The sequence below is a fragment of the Planococcus citri genome, chromosome 5 (genome assembly GCF_950023065.1).
Source record: "Planococcus citri chromosome 5, ihPlaCitr1.1, whole genome shotgun sequence".
NCBI lineage: Eukaryota > Metazoa > Arthropoda > Insecta > Hemiptera > Pseudococcidae > Planococcus > Planococcus citri.
Window position 1 is genome coordinate 28,756,651 of NC_088681.1, and position 18,794 is coordinate 28,775,444.

Sequence of the window (18,794 nt, forward strand, 5' to 3'; positions counted from 1 at the left end):
CGAACGTACGTCGTAGATTTTCCTATTAGATACCTTGACATTCCTTTCAAAGATCAGTTGTGTGAAAATTTCCTCGGAACAAAAGGCACTGCTTGGTCATTCAATATACTGACTACGTGACTTTTTCCTACCTGAATTCAATAGCAGACAATCGAAAAACAAATATTCCACAGAGGTAGGTATTACTCGTATTTGTTCACTCATCATAATTTTAATTTGCTTCTCATCTCAAATATCGAATCTAATAGGTATCACATTACGTACTCGTACTTACTATTTACGAACAGACCTGGCAGTAATTACGTTGCACGCAGATTTGTAAAATGAATCCTCATTAGATAAATAAGGTGCAATTTATTGCAAACTAGGTAACAAATTGTCATGATTCATGAATAGGTAATCAGTATTTAATATTTATGTGAGTACATTGGAGAGGAAGGGGAAGGGAGTATCTAAATATCAATGCATAATACTTCGAAGTTTGAACATACAGATTTGCAGATACTGTTGATGATTAATTTCTAACCAAATCACCATTTCAACCATTTGATTTCAAAAACTTTGCAAAAAAAAAATATGGATATGATTTCTACAAAAATTTTATTACTTTAATTACGTTAGGTACAATAACTATAAAGTGTTTTGTTTTATCCCTGTACTTTCAGTCTTGATAATAACAATAACTAAGTTATATGTAAGTATACTTACGAAAGAGGAAAGGAAAAAATTCATTATCACTTAAAATCATTAACAAGTGCCATAACGATAACAACAAATTAAAAACTAGGGGTTCTTTTTTCTTCATTAAATGCATAATAACGCTACGTAGGTACCTTTATAAAAGCAAATCATGCGCTTTAATTTAATATAATTATTTCACGATCGTGATGTAGGTATTTAAATAGTAAAAACCTGAAAAACGTTTATCGAGGAACAGACTACTAATTTTCGATGGAAAATTTCACTGAATTTCAAATTCAAAAAAATTGATATCTATTGAAATATTCTTTCAGAATTTCAATATTATTTCATCTAATCATTGTTTCCATGCCTGAATAGCTCTTCAAAATTTACCAACCTTTTGCCTTTTTTTTTTTTTTTTTTTTTTTTTTTTGTATTTTTATGGACCCAAACTATTTCCTCGCACCTAGGTATGGTTTTCATCATTCATCTCATGAACTCTTGTATGACGGACCTGCACTAAAGAGCTCAAATTACGAAGATATCAGATGAGAATTAACACCACACTGTAATTAGCATAAATCAATCAATGCTGCCAATCGAAACTCATGCTTTAATAATATGTAAATGAAAAAAAAAAAAAATGACACTCGTGAATTTCCATTGTTTTATTTCGCATCTTTTCTTAACCGCTATAATATTTCAAAGGTGATTTGCTCGAAATAACAAAATCGTATATCACAATATTTTCTTTAAAGATTTTAGCAAAATCACAGTTTAACAAGTAAACAACAATTATAGCGATTTGTGTGTTCCTTTGAGAGCTACGTGTTATAATATTGATTTAAATATTTTCGAATAACGTACGATCATCTTACAAGATCTATTATAAATTAACATGATTAAGAACTATAAATATTAATACATTCACCGTGATAAATTATTATCTCGTGAAAAAAAAGAGAAAAAATTACATAAACACAATCTATTTAGAGAGTTACTGACGATCGTACCTCTTACCGAATTTGGCTAGACCAGTAGCCGAACAAAAACAAGCCCTCATTGAGGTGAACAAAAAAATATTATTCTACACTGTTTCATCTTACAATGTTTGAAAGTTTTTAAGCATCTAAAAGCGCCATTATCACTTGACATTAACAAATAATCCAAAAAAAAAAGAATTTTCTAATCATAGGCGTACAAAATAACTCAAAATGAATGAAATTAAAACCTTTTTATCAAAAAAAAAATAAATAAATAACACCCACTACACAGAATTATTTCGAACAGAGATCGTGGTAGGAGGAAGGTAAATCTGATTCCATCCAATTAATTGTCTTTTTTTTCTTCTTAAATTATTCTCACTGTTATTTTAATTTTTGAAGAATTTCGAATTGAAAAAACCTACACCAAAATACCTTACTTTTCGTGAAAAAAATTTAATTATTTTCAGAACTAGAGTCGAAAAACGCATTTCCAAGTCGAGAATTAAATTCAATAATTATTAATTAAAATTAATATTTCGTAAAGAATCGTTCGATTTTAAAATACAATTTGAAAAATTGAAAAAAAAACAGTCGTCGAAATATTACTAGTTTTTCAAAACTAAAAATAGAAATAATTTTCTAATCAGGATTTTTTTCTCTCGAAATTAAGTATTAAATAACGTTGAAATAACAATACAAGTACATAATCGAATCAGAAACCAGATTTACCCATTCTACCGATCGTATTAAAATTTTCACCATCTCGAATTATTATAAAATATTCACTTAACCATCTCGTTACGTACATGAAACATTAATAATGCTTATTCATTATTACGATAATAGAACTAAAATTTAAAATAAAATACATTCTGGTAAGTAATAAACGAGCAAGAAAATCCAAGTTTTTCATCAACAATCATCTCGACTCGATTCTCGAAGATGAATAGAAAAAAATTACATAGCCGAACCTATAAAATAACATGAGATCGTTGGTCATTCCTACGCAGTCTGTAATCACCCTCGCTCCAGGCTCAATCATTTTTTGTAAAATAAAAACACGAAGGGTTGGCGATCATTTTTCTCACATCTACAAACGTTTACATCTCTAATGAAAGTTAACTCGTGCGCTTATTTTTTTAATGGTAAATTGCTCGTTTACTTGAAGAGGATTGCGTAATTAAAACAATTATTACAATTATTTAACAAGGTACATAATTAGCACTCAAATAAGCTCTTGATTTTTCATCTTATAAGATACCGAAAAAAAAACAAAGCTAATCAAATTACAGTCGTCTAAACATTAATATAACTATACGACTAAAGGCTTTTTATTTCTTCTCAATACGCCGTACTCAGTTTCAAGAAACGGTTTTTTGTTTCATATTTTTTTAAAAATATTAACTAGTTAACAATTACCGCGGTGAACAAGATTCAAGCATTTCGATGAATAACTTGTTCATGACCACTTTACCATCTCTATGTACTCCGCACCAGAATCGTCTGATGTACTGGTCAGCTTGACGTAACGATGGTAAACAAAGTAGTAAATTTTGTATGTGATTTATGCACGTGTTCGGTCTGTAAAAGAATAATACAGAAATGTAAATATACAGAATAATTTGGTAAAGAAAAAAATTGCTCGGATAATAAGCAAGGTAGATAGATAAGAAGTCTAGGTACCTAATAACGTAAACACAATCGCACAATGCTGCCAGTATACTGTCTCGGAATTTCTTCAATGCTGAAGCATCTTCCAATCGTACATCCGAGTTTGCCAATACCAACGCTTTCAATAAGAAATATTCTTCCTTTGCGATGGATAGTTTATTTAATTTATCGATTATATGGATACACTGTAATAAAAAATGGAAAGAAAAATGAGTTAAATTATAAATGCCTCGGAATACGAAAATGTACTAATAAGTTACCAATATTAAGTATAAGAATCTGATGTAGAAAAAATAAGAAGAATTTTTGAAAATGACTTCACCTCATGAATCATACCAACAACTTTTTCAAAAAAAATTCAAGTCTCAAAATTTACTACTGGACAACATAACTTTGAGAATCTTCTTTATAGGTTGTATATATTCTAACCATTAATGCATTTTTGAGGACCACTTTCAACACAAGTGAAAAAAATAATTTTTCAAGCCTAAATTTTTTTCAGCATAATACCCCAAAAATACAAAATGTACACTTGAAGTCGTATTTCAACAACTGACGCGTTTTAGAAACCACTTTTGACATGATTTTGAAGTAAGTATTACTAGAATTGAATTTTTCAGGAGAAATAATAAAATTGACTATTCGAGGCTTTTCATCAGTTTATGCAATTTTTGGATAATTGTGGGAAATTTTAAACCCCAAAATTTTTTATCTTCTGTTTGGGCAGCTGAAATCTTTTAAAAGCTCTCAATGAGCTCCCATGCTTCGGTAAAAAAATTGGCAAAATCAGTGACTGATAAGTTTCCTTTTTATATGGAAAAATAAAACAAAATATTTCACGAACAGGGTAACATCATATTTTTCGCTTTGGCAGGACTTTTTTTCAGATATTACAATTTTTAAAGTAATGTTACCTCAGAATAGTTTTTAAAAAAATGCGTTCATTTTAAATCACTCAATTTTATTTTTTTCGTTATTATTTTTTTTAAAAAGAAAAATTGTTTTATGTTTTTGACCAAAAAACAAGACGTCAAGAGTAGGTCAGAAACAAAATTTCACCTTTCCAACTTAATTTGATCAAATTTTGTATCCTTCCAGGAAGATGGGGTCAAATTTGAATTTTCAAAAAATCTTATTCGATTTTTCAATCGATTAAAAAAAATAACTAAAACATTTCTTTAAAAACTAAAGAATTTTCAAAAAAAAAAAAAAAAAATGGAAAAATTATGATTTTAAAGAAATTTGTAAATTTAATAATGCTTTAATTTAATCACAATGTGAAAACTTATTTTGAAAAATTTATAAATTGAAGAAATGATCATGGAAAATCATTACCTTTTTTCCACATGAAAGAGTTGGAAACTTGAGTCAAAATAAAGTATATTTTATAAACTTTGAAAAGTTTGAAAATATGAAAAAGTTTTCAATCAAAAAAATGATCAGAAGGCAACAATATACTTTGAATTCCAATAAAATTTCAAAAAATGGAAGCATTTTCTAGCAAAAAAAAAGTAGTGAAAAATTAAAAATTAAAATTAACAAAGCTCGAAAAAGTTTGATAAAATGTGTACGTTTTTGTAAAACTTTTCGGAAGTTCAAACTCCGAAACTGTTTATCTATTTACTCTGCTGAACTCACTGCTATTTATCATTGCCTCTGTGATATACTCACCTCTGAACCAAATAACAAACATTTTTTGATTCAAAGTGATTCCTTAAGTTCATTGATTTCTATACAAAACCTATTTTCTGATCACCCTATAGTTCAAAATATTCTTGAAAAACTATTTGAGCTACAAAATTCCCAATTTATTATCCAGTTTATGTATGTTCCCAGCCACATTGGAATCACTGGAAACGAAGCTGTTGATACTTATGCAAAATCTGCAACTACTTTTTCCCCCCTTAACATCATCACAGCTGACGACATCAAATCTTTTCTCACTCAAAATATATACATGAATTGGCAAAATTTCTGGTCCCAACAAACAACCAACAAGCTCTTTCAACATAAAAAATCAGTTCATCCTTGGAAAAACCTATCCCACTTAAATAGACTTGAAGAAGTTATCTTGACAAGACTGAGAATTGGACACACCAAAATTACACATAACCATCTTTACCTAAAAGCCCCCAAGCCCTCATGTCAATTTTGCTCATTTGAACATATATCTGTTCAACACCTACTTTTCTATTGTCCCCAATTACACCAAGATCGATTAGCTCTCCAAATAGATGAATACTCTCTCTCCATCCCTGACAGCCCCTCCGAAATGGAAAAATTTATTACTCTTGTTAAAAAACACAACCTGACAAATTTAATATAATCTTACGTAGGGTGTAATAATCTTGTAATTATAAACGCATAAAAAAAAAAAAAAAAAAAAAAAAACATCCGGCAGATAAATATTTTCATAAATAATTGTTGAAATTGAAATTTTTTCCTAAAATAAAGAAAAATGGATGACAAAATTACGCTCTGAATATTCAGGTTCCACTTCCAAAACTGTGGAATCGTTTTTATTTTTTAACCTAGTAAAAAAATTATTATAAGAATAAGGGGAATTATTTTCTTTAGAATGTTTTTTTTTTAAAGAAGTGGTGAAAAAAAATTTCCTTTTAATGCAAATAAAAAATTCAATCCAATTTTTTTTCTTTTTTTTTGAAAAATGCTTCGCTTTAACGAATGGACAATTATTTCAAATATTCTATTTTTGAAAATGATAATTTTTAATGAAGTTAATTAGTGAATTTTGTGCATTTTATAATTAATCATTTTTCCGAGTTGAGGAGTTTTTCTCTCTTTTTTGGTTACCTATGTTTTTCTTATCACGCCCATTACACTTGGACACTCTGTAACATGAGAAGCTTATCTACAACTGCATTCACTGATATCAACGAAACATCAAACATGATTCATAAGTACCTTTGATAAAAGTTATTAATTGGTGAGCTTATTTAACGCCATGTTGAAGGCATCAACAATTTTTACAATTATTTCAACCTTCCAGAAGCCAGATAATTAAAATTTGTGTCCATCTAATCTACGATTTAGATAAAGAGCTCTTCATCGTCTACAACATGTCAGGTTAAATAGAATCGTATTTTTGACCATTTAGCAAATTCATAGAGTAAGAGCCTGCTGTCTATGTCTGTGGGAAGTTTCATAATGTTGCAGTACATGGTACAGCACTTTTTAATACAGGTAACTAGTAGGTACTAGGTAGTATATAAAACGCAACATGGACAAAATTCCAACTTACATAACTTAAACCTGTTCTACAGAGCACATTAAAATTGAATAAAATGTTACGAATGACAAGTTGCAGATTGAATTAAATCGTGGCATTGGGTTATAAGATTACCAGGCGCCTTGAATGTGCAAAATAGGCAAAACGTAGAAATAATTTTCTCGCTCAGTCCTAAAGAATTCTAATTCAGCAAAAATCTTGACTAAGCAGTCAGACTACAGATGAAAAAGTGACGAGTGTACTGGTTTTACTACCAAAAAAACAGAAGCATTTTTGCAATAACTATCGAAAAAAAACAAAAACTTTTATTTTGAAATAAAATTTTTAAAAAAATGGTTTACCTACTTAATAGGAAAAACTGACCATTTTCAACGATTTATGTTGAAAAAAAAAAAAAAAAAAAAAAAAAATGATGACAATCAGTTCTAAAACTAATATACCAACTCCCCTGAATCGAATTTCACAATTTCCAGACATTCTAGAACCTCTTAAGGCGATTTTCAATTCCTCCGGAAATATTTTTCTCAATAAAAAAGTAGAAATCACCAAAAATGGTGGATTTGGAATTTTCAAAAATTCGCTTAAGATCTAAAGATCAATTTGAGCAGCTGAAATTTTAATTATGGGGGTTCAGACGGTTTTTACACTTTATTTCAGTTTTTTTTTTCAGAAATTCAAGGTCTTGTTCAAAATTAGAGCCGGACATCTCGAGAGGTTCTCATGTCGAAAAAAATCTGAAATAAAATGTTTAATTTCTTCACATTTTGTTCACTTTGATGACCATTTATCATAAGCATCATCTGAACATGACTCATATAAGTCATAATTATCACTGATGAACGAAGTTTTTTATCTGTACTGACGCCTGGATAATTCACTATCAGTTGAAAGAGCGTCGGAATATTATCTAGACTTTGAATCTTTCTTAGCCTAATGGTCCAAAATTCGAGTCCTTGCCCAAGTATTCATTCTTAATCGGTATTTGATTTCCAATCAATTTAAGTAAAAAGACCCTATCTATCCATGACGGAACTGTTGGTGAACCCGGAGACTATCTGATTGAAAAGATGCAAGTTTTCTCCACGTCTAATTTTATGCAGGAATTTTTAATATTTTTTAATGTAAGTATTTTTTCAAATGCTCCGGTAGACAAATCTCAGTTTCAAAGCATTAGAAAATCATCAGTCCCAATACAAATCCTTAAAGTGAGACTACCACATTAAACAGAACAGAACAACAGCATCGTAATAAAAAATAAAAAAATACACAGGGATAGGATCATTCGTTAACACATACCAGATGGTAAATTTCTAATGCTCCGCACTCTTTAGCTTGCCTTTCCTCTAGGACGAAATCTGAGGCAAATCTCAATTTACCATGGCCATAGTTGAGTGAACGAAAAGTCATCGTAAGAGTTAAAATTTCAGCCCACGTAGACTGCAACAGTCTCATCTGATCATTAAGTGACAATTCCGTAAAACCTGCGAAAAAAAATTTTAAAAACATCTCTTAGTATAAAAAAATCTCCATTAAATTATGGGCATAATCGATTCGAAATTTTCCAACCTGGTATTTGCTTAGCCCAGCCAATGGTACTGACCAACTCTCTATCGTAAAGATCGCTCAATATATTGATGATCTTCAGAGATGGGTCGTTAACCACGTTACTTTCATGCGCAGCTAACAAAATTTCTGGTTCATACGTAGTCAAGGCACTTAGAATTTTATTATCTGCAACACACCGGACAGAAAAAAATAAGGAAAAATTGCAATAAATTCTAACGATCGTTTCCTCCTTCTCGGGTTCAAAAAAAATTGGTGCAGATTCGATGATACGACGGTATCGATTTTAGGCACACGTACCTTCTAACGAAGGAGTAGATTTTATAACAGAAGGCCAACTCTGCATAGATTGCGACATGTCTGGATTTCGTCGATACTTTTGCCTTCCACCGCGAACCCGGTCCAATCGAACGCCTTCTTTCAACATTCCCATATGAAGGCATTTTTGGAACCTACAAGCTTGACAAGCCTTTCGGCGTCTTTTGTTTATTTCGCAATCGTTGGCCGCCGGACAGGTGTATTCAATGTTGCCTGCGAAAACAAACCGAACCAAAAAATAAATAAAAAATAAATCGTTCGACAATAAAAAAAAAAAGTCGTAAAACTGTCACGTCTTAATAAATCAAAAAAATAATAACGCTATTTGAAGATGACTGAAAAATAATCTTGTACGTAATTACCTTGTATGGTTCTCTTGAAAAATGCTTTACATGCCTCGCAAGAGGCAACTCCATAATGAAAACCGGATGCAATATCGCCACATACTAAACATAATCTTCTTGGTAAGTCATCTTGTTTCATACCTTCCTAAATAAACAAAGCGAAAACTTGTGAAAGCCTTTTTTTTTTCAACAACAAAATGAAATAAGTATAAAAACGAAATTATTATCATGCACGTTTTTAGATGAATAAGGTATTACTACATAGAAATTATCTACGTGAGTTTACATTTTCGTCAGTACTTTACGAATTAGAATCGACGGTTCAAAAAAGTGCAATAAAAATACATCATTGGGTGTCTTCGAGTGATTTCTTGTATTGATAGATCAAGAATCAAGTCGCTCATTCCCAAAACGTGACGAGTACATTTTCCCTATTTATTTCAAAAGATGCCAAATGCCTTTTTTCTTTTTAATCAATTTTTGATAGATTTCAGTCAAAGTCAAATACTTGGAGACTTTTTTCCCTAAAATTTGAACAAAGAATCTCATTTAAATACACATAATTGTCCAACTTCAAAAAATTACCGAATCGTAGTAAAACACGAGTATAGGAAGTGAAAACTTTCAACTTCAAGAATGGATTTTCACACTCAAGAAAATTATAATTTTTTTGAATTGAAAAAATTTGTAAAAACGCATAAAAAATCAAAAAACAGTCAAATTAGCCATCGATAAAAAAAAATCGTTGTTCTGTTTAGATTTTTGTTAAAATGTTAAAAATCTGAAGCATTCTTTTCTCATTTAATAATAATAAAGGACAAAAACAAAATTCAAAAAAATATCGTTAAATAAAATGACCCCAAAACTTCCAAATTTTGCTAAAATTCAATTCTTCAACAAAATAAGGAACACATTGAATGAAATTAATGAAAATAATATCATCTCACATAAAAACCAATCATTTGGGATTTTGGTTTTTATGCCAAAAAATAAAAGTTTGTTCTAATAATTTCAAAAATTTAAGATTATTTAAACTTAAAAAAATTTAAAAAAAAGAAAATTGAAAAATAATCTTTCCAAATTTGAAGTTTGTTTCAATTCAATGTATTTTCATCTCTTTTTGACGCGTTTTAAGGGCCACCTTTGGCATGAGAAACAAAGTGTATTCTTATGATCAAATTTTATTTTTAAAAAAAAAAAACTCTAAAAACTTGAAATAGGCGATTGGGCAGCCATAACTCTGAAAATCGTTCATCAAGGCCACATTCCCACGATCATTGTGTTTCGAAGGCCACTTTTGACATTAGCGAAAAACAAATGAGTTTTTTTTGGAATTTTACAACATTTTAAAAAAAAATGTACCCTCCCCCCTCCTCCAAATGGTGTAAAGTTTCTTCTCAATGGAAAATTCTAAATCATGGATGTGTTTTGCTCAAGTTGACTTGATGCTTAATATCTGATTGACTTTCATCAACTTGACATTCATTTGATCAATTTTCAACGTTTAGAGTAGATTGTGCTGTATTTTGAAAACTCACAAAAATTCTGATGGGTTTTGGACATTAAGTCAGACTTTTGAAAACTTTTTTAAAAAGTGACATTTTCAACATTTTATAATATTATATTCTTAAACACTTTGAAAAAATTCTAATCATTTTTCATGACTCATGAGAGTACATTTCAACTTACAATAATTTGGCCTGACTCTGACTTTTAAAGAACTTTGAAAAAATCTCAATGAATTTCATAGCTTACTTTTCAGTTTAGATGTCAAATCTGAATTTTGAAAAATTGAAAAATTTCATTAAAGAGTTACAAATAAAACAACGTCAAACTCAAAAATCGTTCTGAAGTTATGTCACACTTCTTTTATTTGAGATTGTATAAACATTCAGTTGAATTTAGCAAAGAACATTATCCATAATTAAAACTTTCCTTACGAGGCTTCACGCCCATTCATTTTTGATGAATTTTTGGAAAATTCAAAGACTTGAACATCTAAAAAAAAATCAAAATTTAATCAAAATGAAAGATAGGGAGGGTAGGAGGGGGGGGGTCAAAAATGAACAATAAACCACATTTCAGCTTCTTATGTCGCTCTGATCTTAAACGACAGCTGTTTCGTTTTTTTGTGAGTTTTTTTTTCCAAAAAATCTTATTGCTACTTCATTTTAGTATTTTTTATGGCAGTTTGTCGAAAAAATAGCAAACCTTAATCTTCGCCAGAGGCTCCAAAACGGTTCGAACCTGCAACAAATCGATTCAGGACGTCGAAAATAGGGTATGAACCAACTTTCAGCTTTCCACCTCAATTTGATAAAATTTTATTAATTTTTTTTTCATGAAAAATGCTCTGAATTGAATTTTTAACAAGTTGTCAAAATTGAACATTGAAATTGGTCACTAGAAATTTGGTCGAGTAATGGATTTTTGATTTTTTCCAAACGTTTCGTAGAATCCTCAATATTCCATTTGAACAGTTGAAATGAGGGAAGAGGGGAGGAGTCAGAAAGATCAGTGTTTTGCCTTCTAAATTAGAAACGATTTTCCAAGTTTCTGCCTTTTCTGGAATTGTTTTCATTTTTTATCTTTAAATTATTTCTTTTTCGGTGTCAATTCAGACAAACTCTTCATAGAAATATCACACAAGCACAGGCATGACCAAAATCCCCCCCCCCAAAAAAAAAGTTCAATAAAAAGCCCCTGGAACTTTCAAATTTTTTCGAATTTTTCACAAATTTATTTTTTCATCAGTTGATAAATCTTTGATGAAAAAAAAAACTGTTTCTGCAACACACATCACTCCAAACGTAAAGTTAATCTTGCCAAAAAAAAACCTCTTCAAATCCGTCCAGCAATCTACCATCTCCCAATACCTATTCAAAACCCTATGCCATCATTTTTAAACGTATTTCCAGCTTATCCGCCATCAATCGAAACCAAACAGAAGAAAAAAAAAACAGGTGATGCTTAAATATTTATAAAAACCCACCAAGATTTCAACACACAACTACGTCATTTATTTTGATCCGAAACGTAGGTACAATACGTCGTTGTCGGGCTCTCGCATCCATCAATAAATTTAAATTCACATCCATCTTACACGTTAGAGAAGACTCGATGTACATTTGAATAATGCGACCCAATGAGCAAGAGCAATACGCATTTATGAAAATGAAAGCAAAAAAAAAAAAAAAATCGAAACGAGCAGCATTGTCGTTTACAGGAAACTCGATGAGATGATAAATAAATGTCAACTTGGAAATGCCTCATTTTAATAATGCTTGTCTACATCATTTATGCAGATTACCTACAATACTTTGGTGATGCTATTGGTCGTGGTATTGGTATACTATATGTATGAGTAAACCGGATCGGCATCGTGTAATAATACACCTATTTTTATACTTATCATTCCACGTAATCGTTCGCAGAATGGTAACTTTTCGTGCATCTTGTCCCCCCCCCTCCCTCCCACATGACCACAAACCGCCCCGATAATTAAATTTTTCAAAAATCTGACACGCTCGATCTCATGGGCTTTTCTTTCTAGTTTCTTTGCACCGCCGCAAAAAAAAAAAAGAACTCCGGTATCTAATTTAGCCGGCGTATTGTAATTAGAATTAGCCCTTTCAACGCGTCTCAGTCGCACGAAACCGGTTCCGAAGAATAAATTAAAAAAGTCGCGAATTTTTTTTTACACCGTATCAACAACATAGTCGCGGTTGATGGCGTGCGAAGCGAGGAGACCGGAGGGGAATGCACTATAAACTAGTTTTTTGGTGGGGCGAGCGGGCGACGCGGTGCGGTTGCGTTAAAATGGTCAAGGGGGAAAAAATTTGAAAATCAAAAGTGATATTTAAAAAAATAACGTAATCGTTTGAAGCAAGGTCAAGGTTAATACAAAACGTGTATTCTAATTACGCAGATTGCAAAAAATTCTCATATCTAATCGACCAATAAACGTTTAATTAGCGATCTACATTCATTAATTAAAAAAGATAAATTTGGCGATTGTAATTAAAACGGAGAAAAAATTTTTGCTAACGAAGTATAGGTAAATATACATTTTTTTTCTTTTTTTTTCCGCGATAACGAAAACATGTGCGGGGGAAAAAATCGCAGATCGATCAACCGAGCAAGTTTGAATATCAGTGTCGAGTAAAAAGAGAACGATCGATGACCGAGTTACCATAATAGGCACGTAATTGAATATTCAATTTTTTTTAATCTGAAAAAATTCGTAAAAAATTTCAAAGCAGCTATAGACCTATATAGTTACAAAGTAGCGTAATTGATCGATAAATCGATAATCGAGTAATTTAGTATTTTACGTGTTATCAAGTTGGACTAATTTTTCAAACTTAATTCGAGTGTAAATTTAATAGTCTATCGTTCAGCCAATGATCGAAAACTGAAACGCAAAATATCAAAATTGAAAATTTAAACCCCCTTTTCCTCCTCTACAAGAGGAGTGAGTACATAAAAAAACGTGTTTTCAAACGACCTGGATGGAAAGATTTTCAGAATTATAGCCATCCAGTCATGTATTTTGGGATTTTTTTGAAGAAATTTGGAGTTTTTTGTTTGTTTGTTTTTTTTTTTTGGAGAAATTTGACCAAGAATGAAGATTTTTAAAGTTATTTCTGCCCAATCGCGAAGTTTCGGTTTTTTTTTTGAAAAAATTATGTCCTAAAAAGTACACTTTTTTTCACTTGTATGGATGTCGAAAGAAGTTCTAAGAACTTGGTGGTAGTTGGAAAATCACCTAGAAAAAATATTCCCGGAGTTGTAAATGTTCAATCGCACATTTCCAGATTTTGGAGCACTTTTTTGAAAAAATGTGTACCTAAAAACTATATTAATCTCACTCATGACGAAAGTATAGTCCTCAAAACGCGTTGGTGATGATAATCTGACTCAGTGACTGACATCTCAATCACGCATTTTGAAATTTTGGGGTATTTAAAAATTTTTTTTTCAAATTTTAGACCCAAAAATACCAACACCTTTTCTCACTGATGTCTTACAGAGTTCTCAAAATCATCTTTGACAAGATTTATAACTCTTTGAAATCGAAAAAGAAAATCGAAGAGTTGATCGATCAATTTCTGAAAGAAAAACTTGATTTTGGTCAATTTTGCAAAAAAGTTGATATTTTCATTTCGGATATGATCGATATCGATCATATGAGATCAAAATCAAAAACGTATCGAGTTTCAGAGTTTAATTAATTGATTCTCGATCATGATCGATTTTTAATCGAAACCTTCATTTTTGAAGCTAAAACATTGATTTATCATGATCGATTTTGATCAGAAAGTTTATTTCAGGAGATAAATTCATTTTTATCAAAGATTGCAAATTAATCGATTTTGGGATTCGATTGATCGATTTTCAGTCATGATCGATTTTTTGATCAGCGAGTATATTTTTGAGGTTAAATTGATTGATTTTTTATTTCAAACATTTGATGAGATCGAAAATTGCAAATAAATCGATTTTGGAATTCGATTGATCGATTTTTGGTCATAATAAATTTTTCATCAGAAAGTCTATTTTTAAAGCTAAATTTGATTTTTCATTTCAAATATTTCAAAACATCAAAAATTGCAAATTAATCGATCTTGGAATTCGATCTATCGATTTTCAGTCATAATCGATTTTTGATAGGCAAGTATAATTTTGGGGTCAAGTAAATTGATTTTTCATTTCAAATACAGTCGGCCCCGCTTATTATGGTCGCATTTGTCCGAGGCAAATTGATTTTATTAAGCGGGTGATTTTATAAAGCGAACTTTTGAAAAAACACAATTTTCACATAAAAAAATTTACTACAACTTCACAATGTACATGCATACTAAAAAAATGGATTAAAATTACGATAGGTACTCCAAAATTCGCGATTTAGGTACATAACATATCTATTTTTCAAATTTTCAAATGTTTAGACCTTTTTCCCTTTATTATCACTTGAGAGAAAGTTGTTAGAAATCAAAATTCAAAAATAAGAGAATAATAAGTGAAAAATTCCAAAGTTTTTGATTTAAAGTATGAAAAAACAAGTCATTTTCCCAAAAATACCTCAATATTTTCAAAAATGATTCTGCTAAGCGGGGAGTTTGATTACATTAAACGAGTGATTTTCTGTGTAATTAGGTACAAAAAATCGGGACCAATTTGATTGCATTAAACGGGTGATTTTATTAAGCGGATCCATAATAAGCGGGGCCGACTGTATTTCAAAACATCAAAAATTGCAAATTAATCGATCTTGGAATTCGATCTATCGATTTTCAGTCATACTCGATTTTTGAAAGGCAAGTATACTTTTGAGATTAAGTAAATTGATTTTTCATATCAAACATTTGATGAGATCGAAGATTGCAAATAAATCGATTTTGGGATTCGATTGATCGATTTTCAGTCATAATCGATTTCTGATGGGCAAGTACATTTTTGGGGTCAAGTATATAAATTTATTTTTCATATTAGACATGTGATGAGATCGGAATATTATCGATCATATGGGATGAGAAATCACAATGAAATCGATTTTAGGGATCGATTAATCGTTTTCCGATCAAGATCGAATTTTGATGAGGAACTCTGCCAGTATTTTTAGAGCATTTTCCTCATTCATATCAAAACGTCAAAAGATTCCCTTAAAATGTGTAGGTAGCACCTCGAATACATATTTTGAAATTTTTTTTTGAAAAAAATTTGGGCCCTACAAAATGTTAATGGGTTTAAAAATGTTTTTTCTGGAATATTGGTGACCAGTGGATTTTTCAAACAATTTTTACCATTTTTTGACTATTCTAGAACATTTAAAACTACGGTAGGATCTCCAATTTTTTGTTTGGGCTGCTGAATTTTTTTGGAAACTGCCTCAACAGACCCATGCACTGGCAAAAAATTAGGAAAATCGGTGACTCAGACTCAGTGACTGAGTAACCGAGATGTTCTTGTATAAGTTCACTAGACTTTTGAAAAATTATTCCATCCAATCAAAAAACTCGATTCAGTTTCCTATTCAGCGTTTTCTCAAAAAGTCGACTACTGAGAGAACATTCATCAATTTGTCTTCTTTAAAATCGTGACCATGTTTCCAACAAAACAGATCATTTTATTGCACTTTGATTATCTTACTATTTAAAGAAGGGGACAGATAAGTGGACAACTTAATACATATTGACCTAGGCTATGGTCGCCAGAGCGATAAAAAAAAAGTCTCAATGTCAAACCAGAACGTACCTCAACATGAGGGAAAATCGAATCTCCGATGGATTGCGTAGTACTTGAGCAATATTGATGATCTGGGCTCGCCGGTGACATTGGCCTGTTCTCGCTAATTTCTAGATATTGCTCGTCTCCAAATTTCAACTGAAAATTGTATCAATGGAATAAGCATACGAGTATAGAAAACGAAAGCTTACACTAAGTTTTAATTTTTTTAAAAGTAACAAGTACAAAAAAGCAACAGCAAGAGCAACCAGCCAGCCCATCAGTGGTTAAAAAATTGAACCAACTGAAGGTACATACATGAATAATACGAATGTACTTATTTCACGTGTACGTAGAAGGTAGGTAGAGGTACTTACATCGGTGGGTAAGACGGTGGTGGTCGGCGAATATAACGTCGTTGTGGCAACACTGGATGGAGAACACGGCTGAAAACACGATTTACTGTCTGTTTCTTCTTTCTTAATCAACGGCATCGCCACCATCTCATCAGCCTCCACAGGAGTGGAGTTCATCATGGAAACCTATAACATTGAAAAAATTCGACCACATGAGCGATAAGTAGAGACGAAAGTGAGAACTGAGAAGGCACCGGGACCAGGCAGAGGTACATGCCAATTGGACGCTATGTCAAGCAGTTAAACGGGTCGTTACACAAATACATACGTATACATCGAGTCATACAACAACATACACAATTTTTTCAAGGTTTTCGATTCACTTAATCACTCGTCTCTGTGATAAGAAACTTTCAAATGGCTTTTCTACCTTTCCCTTCCGCCCTGGCACTATCGTGAATTATCGCTATAACATATGCTGCGAATCGAATCCGCTTCGAGTTTGAAAATTTTTCGACCTGAGGCAACGGTGGAGGGTGCGGGTGGTTTACCGGATATTTTCAACGTTGATATCTCGACGTACCATGAGCTCTAAAAGTACCAGAACCACATATTCGATACAAATGGACCAGAAATACTTCCGTACTTACGCCATACAACCATATTATGTAGTACGATAAACCCCGTAAATTTTCAAATAAATATGAAAAATCTACTCGTTTCTAACCGGCTATACGTAATAGGAATCTGTACATGTACAATTACATTCTCTACGTACCCCGATGGATAGTTATTTTCCATTCCATCGGATTCCGGTCTATTTTCCGGTGTGCAAGATGAACCCCAGTAGATAGATAAAAATATTCCTCGTATATCCAGGTGGGAAATGATACGATAACGGAATCGATATTTTTCTCGTTAATCGAATTACCTCGTTTACATTTTTTCTCATTTTGACGAAATTCTCAGAAGAATTGCAAGTAATCGAGAAAAGTTTTTTAAATAGGTAAGGGAAAATCAATGGAAAATAGCTAACTATAAATTAATCGAATTGGCAGAAAGTAATCGAACGTACAACGCTAAATTTATAACCAAATTTGTAAAAGTTTATGCAATTTTTCATAATTGCACCGCTCCACCCCATGATGTTCTTTCTGACCTATTTTTTTTTACACTTTTTTAAAAATAGGAATCGAAATTTTGAGTAAGAGGATATTTAAATCGAAGTGTCAATCTACCAAATTTATTAACTAATTTTAATGATCTGAAGAATCATCGATCTTAAGACATGCATAAAATACAACAGGAATATATCAAGATTAAGAATGAGAATTTTTGAATAAGATTTTTGAAAATTTTACAGTTTTCAGAGATGCCATCATATAGATAAAATGGGACCTAATTGGAGAAATCTGGATCAGATTTCGTTTCAACGAAAATTTGATTTTTATCAAGTGAAACGTTCCAAGTCCTCTTCCCCCTCCCCAACCTGAATTTAAGAAGGTCGATCTGTCTTTTTGATCAATAATGACGAATTTTTAGTAAAGATAATTTCAATTTCTGCATCTAGAAGTGCAATTTTTCGCGAAAAAAAGGACATACTACTTTTAAAGTTTGGATTCATGCAGTGAAATTGATGAAAATTTTGACTAGGCATTTTCAGTCAATATAGAACCGAGCCTCCAGTATAATTTTGATTTTTTTAAATAATTTTAATCGAAAATGTGATTTTCAGCTACACTTAAGAAATCAAGATACCAAATAAGAAAATTGTTTGCTCCAGAAAATTCCAGCCAGATAACTCGAGCCTAATTTTTCCATCAGATTTGTAATTTTGGAAAAGAAAAAAGAAGTCCTGATAGTAGTCAATTTTGACAGGCCGATTTCCATGAGTTTTTTTTTCGAAATTTTAAATGGCTGAGAAACCAGATTTTTGTGACTTGGCTGAAAATTACATATCTCTGAAACGAACAATTTCCATTTTTCAAGTTGGGTACCTTGAAAGTACAAAAGTCGTAACCAAATATTCAGCTGCATGCCTGGGTAAATAAATTTCCAACTTCAGAAAAATTTCGAAAATTGATTTAAGAAATCAAAATCTCTCTGAACTTCGCAGAAGGCTTCAGATCCATACACATGAAAAATCACAATTTTTCATTCTTGAAAAAAATGAATTATTTGAAATTTTTTTTTCTCTAATCCATTTTTTGTTGAAATCAGAGCCGAACTTCTCGAGTGGCCTTTTCCAGAGATTTCTATACTCTATTAAGGTATTTTTTCAATGCTTTACCCTACCCTGCCCCCCTCTTTTCACAATTATCTATTATTTTGATCACTGCTTTTCGATTTTATTTTAACAAAACTTACAAAAAAATGTTCACTCAGAATTCAATTTTGA

The 18,794-nt window shown here is 31.4% G+C and overlaps 1 protein-coding gene across 4 annotated transcripts in view; it reads right to left on the bottom strand.

The window, feature by feature from the left end:
- Positions 1 to 1,334: 1,334 nt before the first annotated feature.
- ERR (estrogen-related receptor) overlaps positions 1,335 to 18,794 on the bottom strand; it is a 69,222-nt gene continuing 51,762 nt past the window's right edge. For all 4 annotated transcript variants that reach the window (XM_065365573.1, XM_065365576.1, XM_065365574.1 and 1 more), the window contains 8 exons: positions 16,418 to 16,582; positions 16,071 to 16,199; positions 8,832 to 8,958; positions 8,452 to 8,682; positions 8,155 to 8,319; positions 7,885 to 8,069; positions 3,351 to 3,523; positions 1,335 to 3,248 (listed from right to left, as the gene is read on the bottom strand). In XM_065365573.1, coding sequence (XP_065221645.1) covers positions 3,083 to 3,248; positions 3,351 to 3,523; positions 7,885 to 8,069; positions 8,155 to 8,319; positions 8,452 to 8,682; positions 8,832 to 8,958; positions 16,071 to 16,199; positions 16,418 to 16,582 — 1,341 coding nt within the window. In that variant the 3' untranslated portion in view covers positions 1,335 to 3,082. The remainder of the gene's footprint in view (positions 3,249 to 3,350; positions 3,524 to 7,884; positions 8,070 to 8,154; positions 8,320 to 8,451; positions 8,683 to 8,831; positions 8,959 to 16,070; positions 16,200 to 16,417; positions 16,583 to 18,794) is intronic.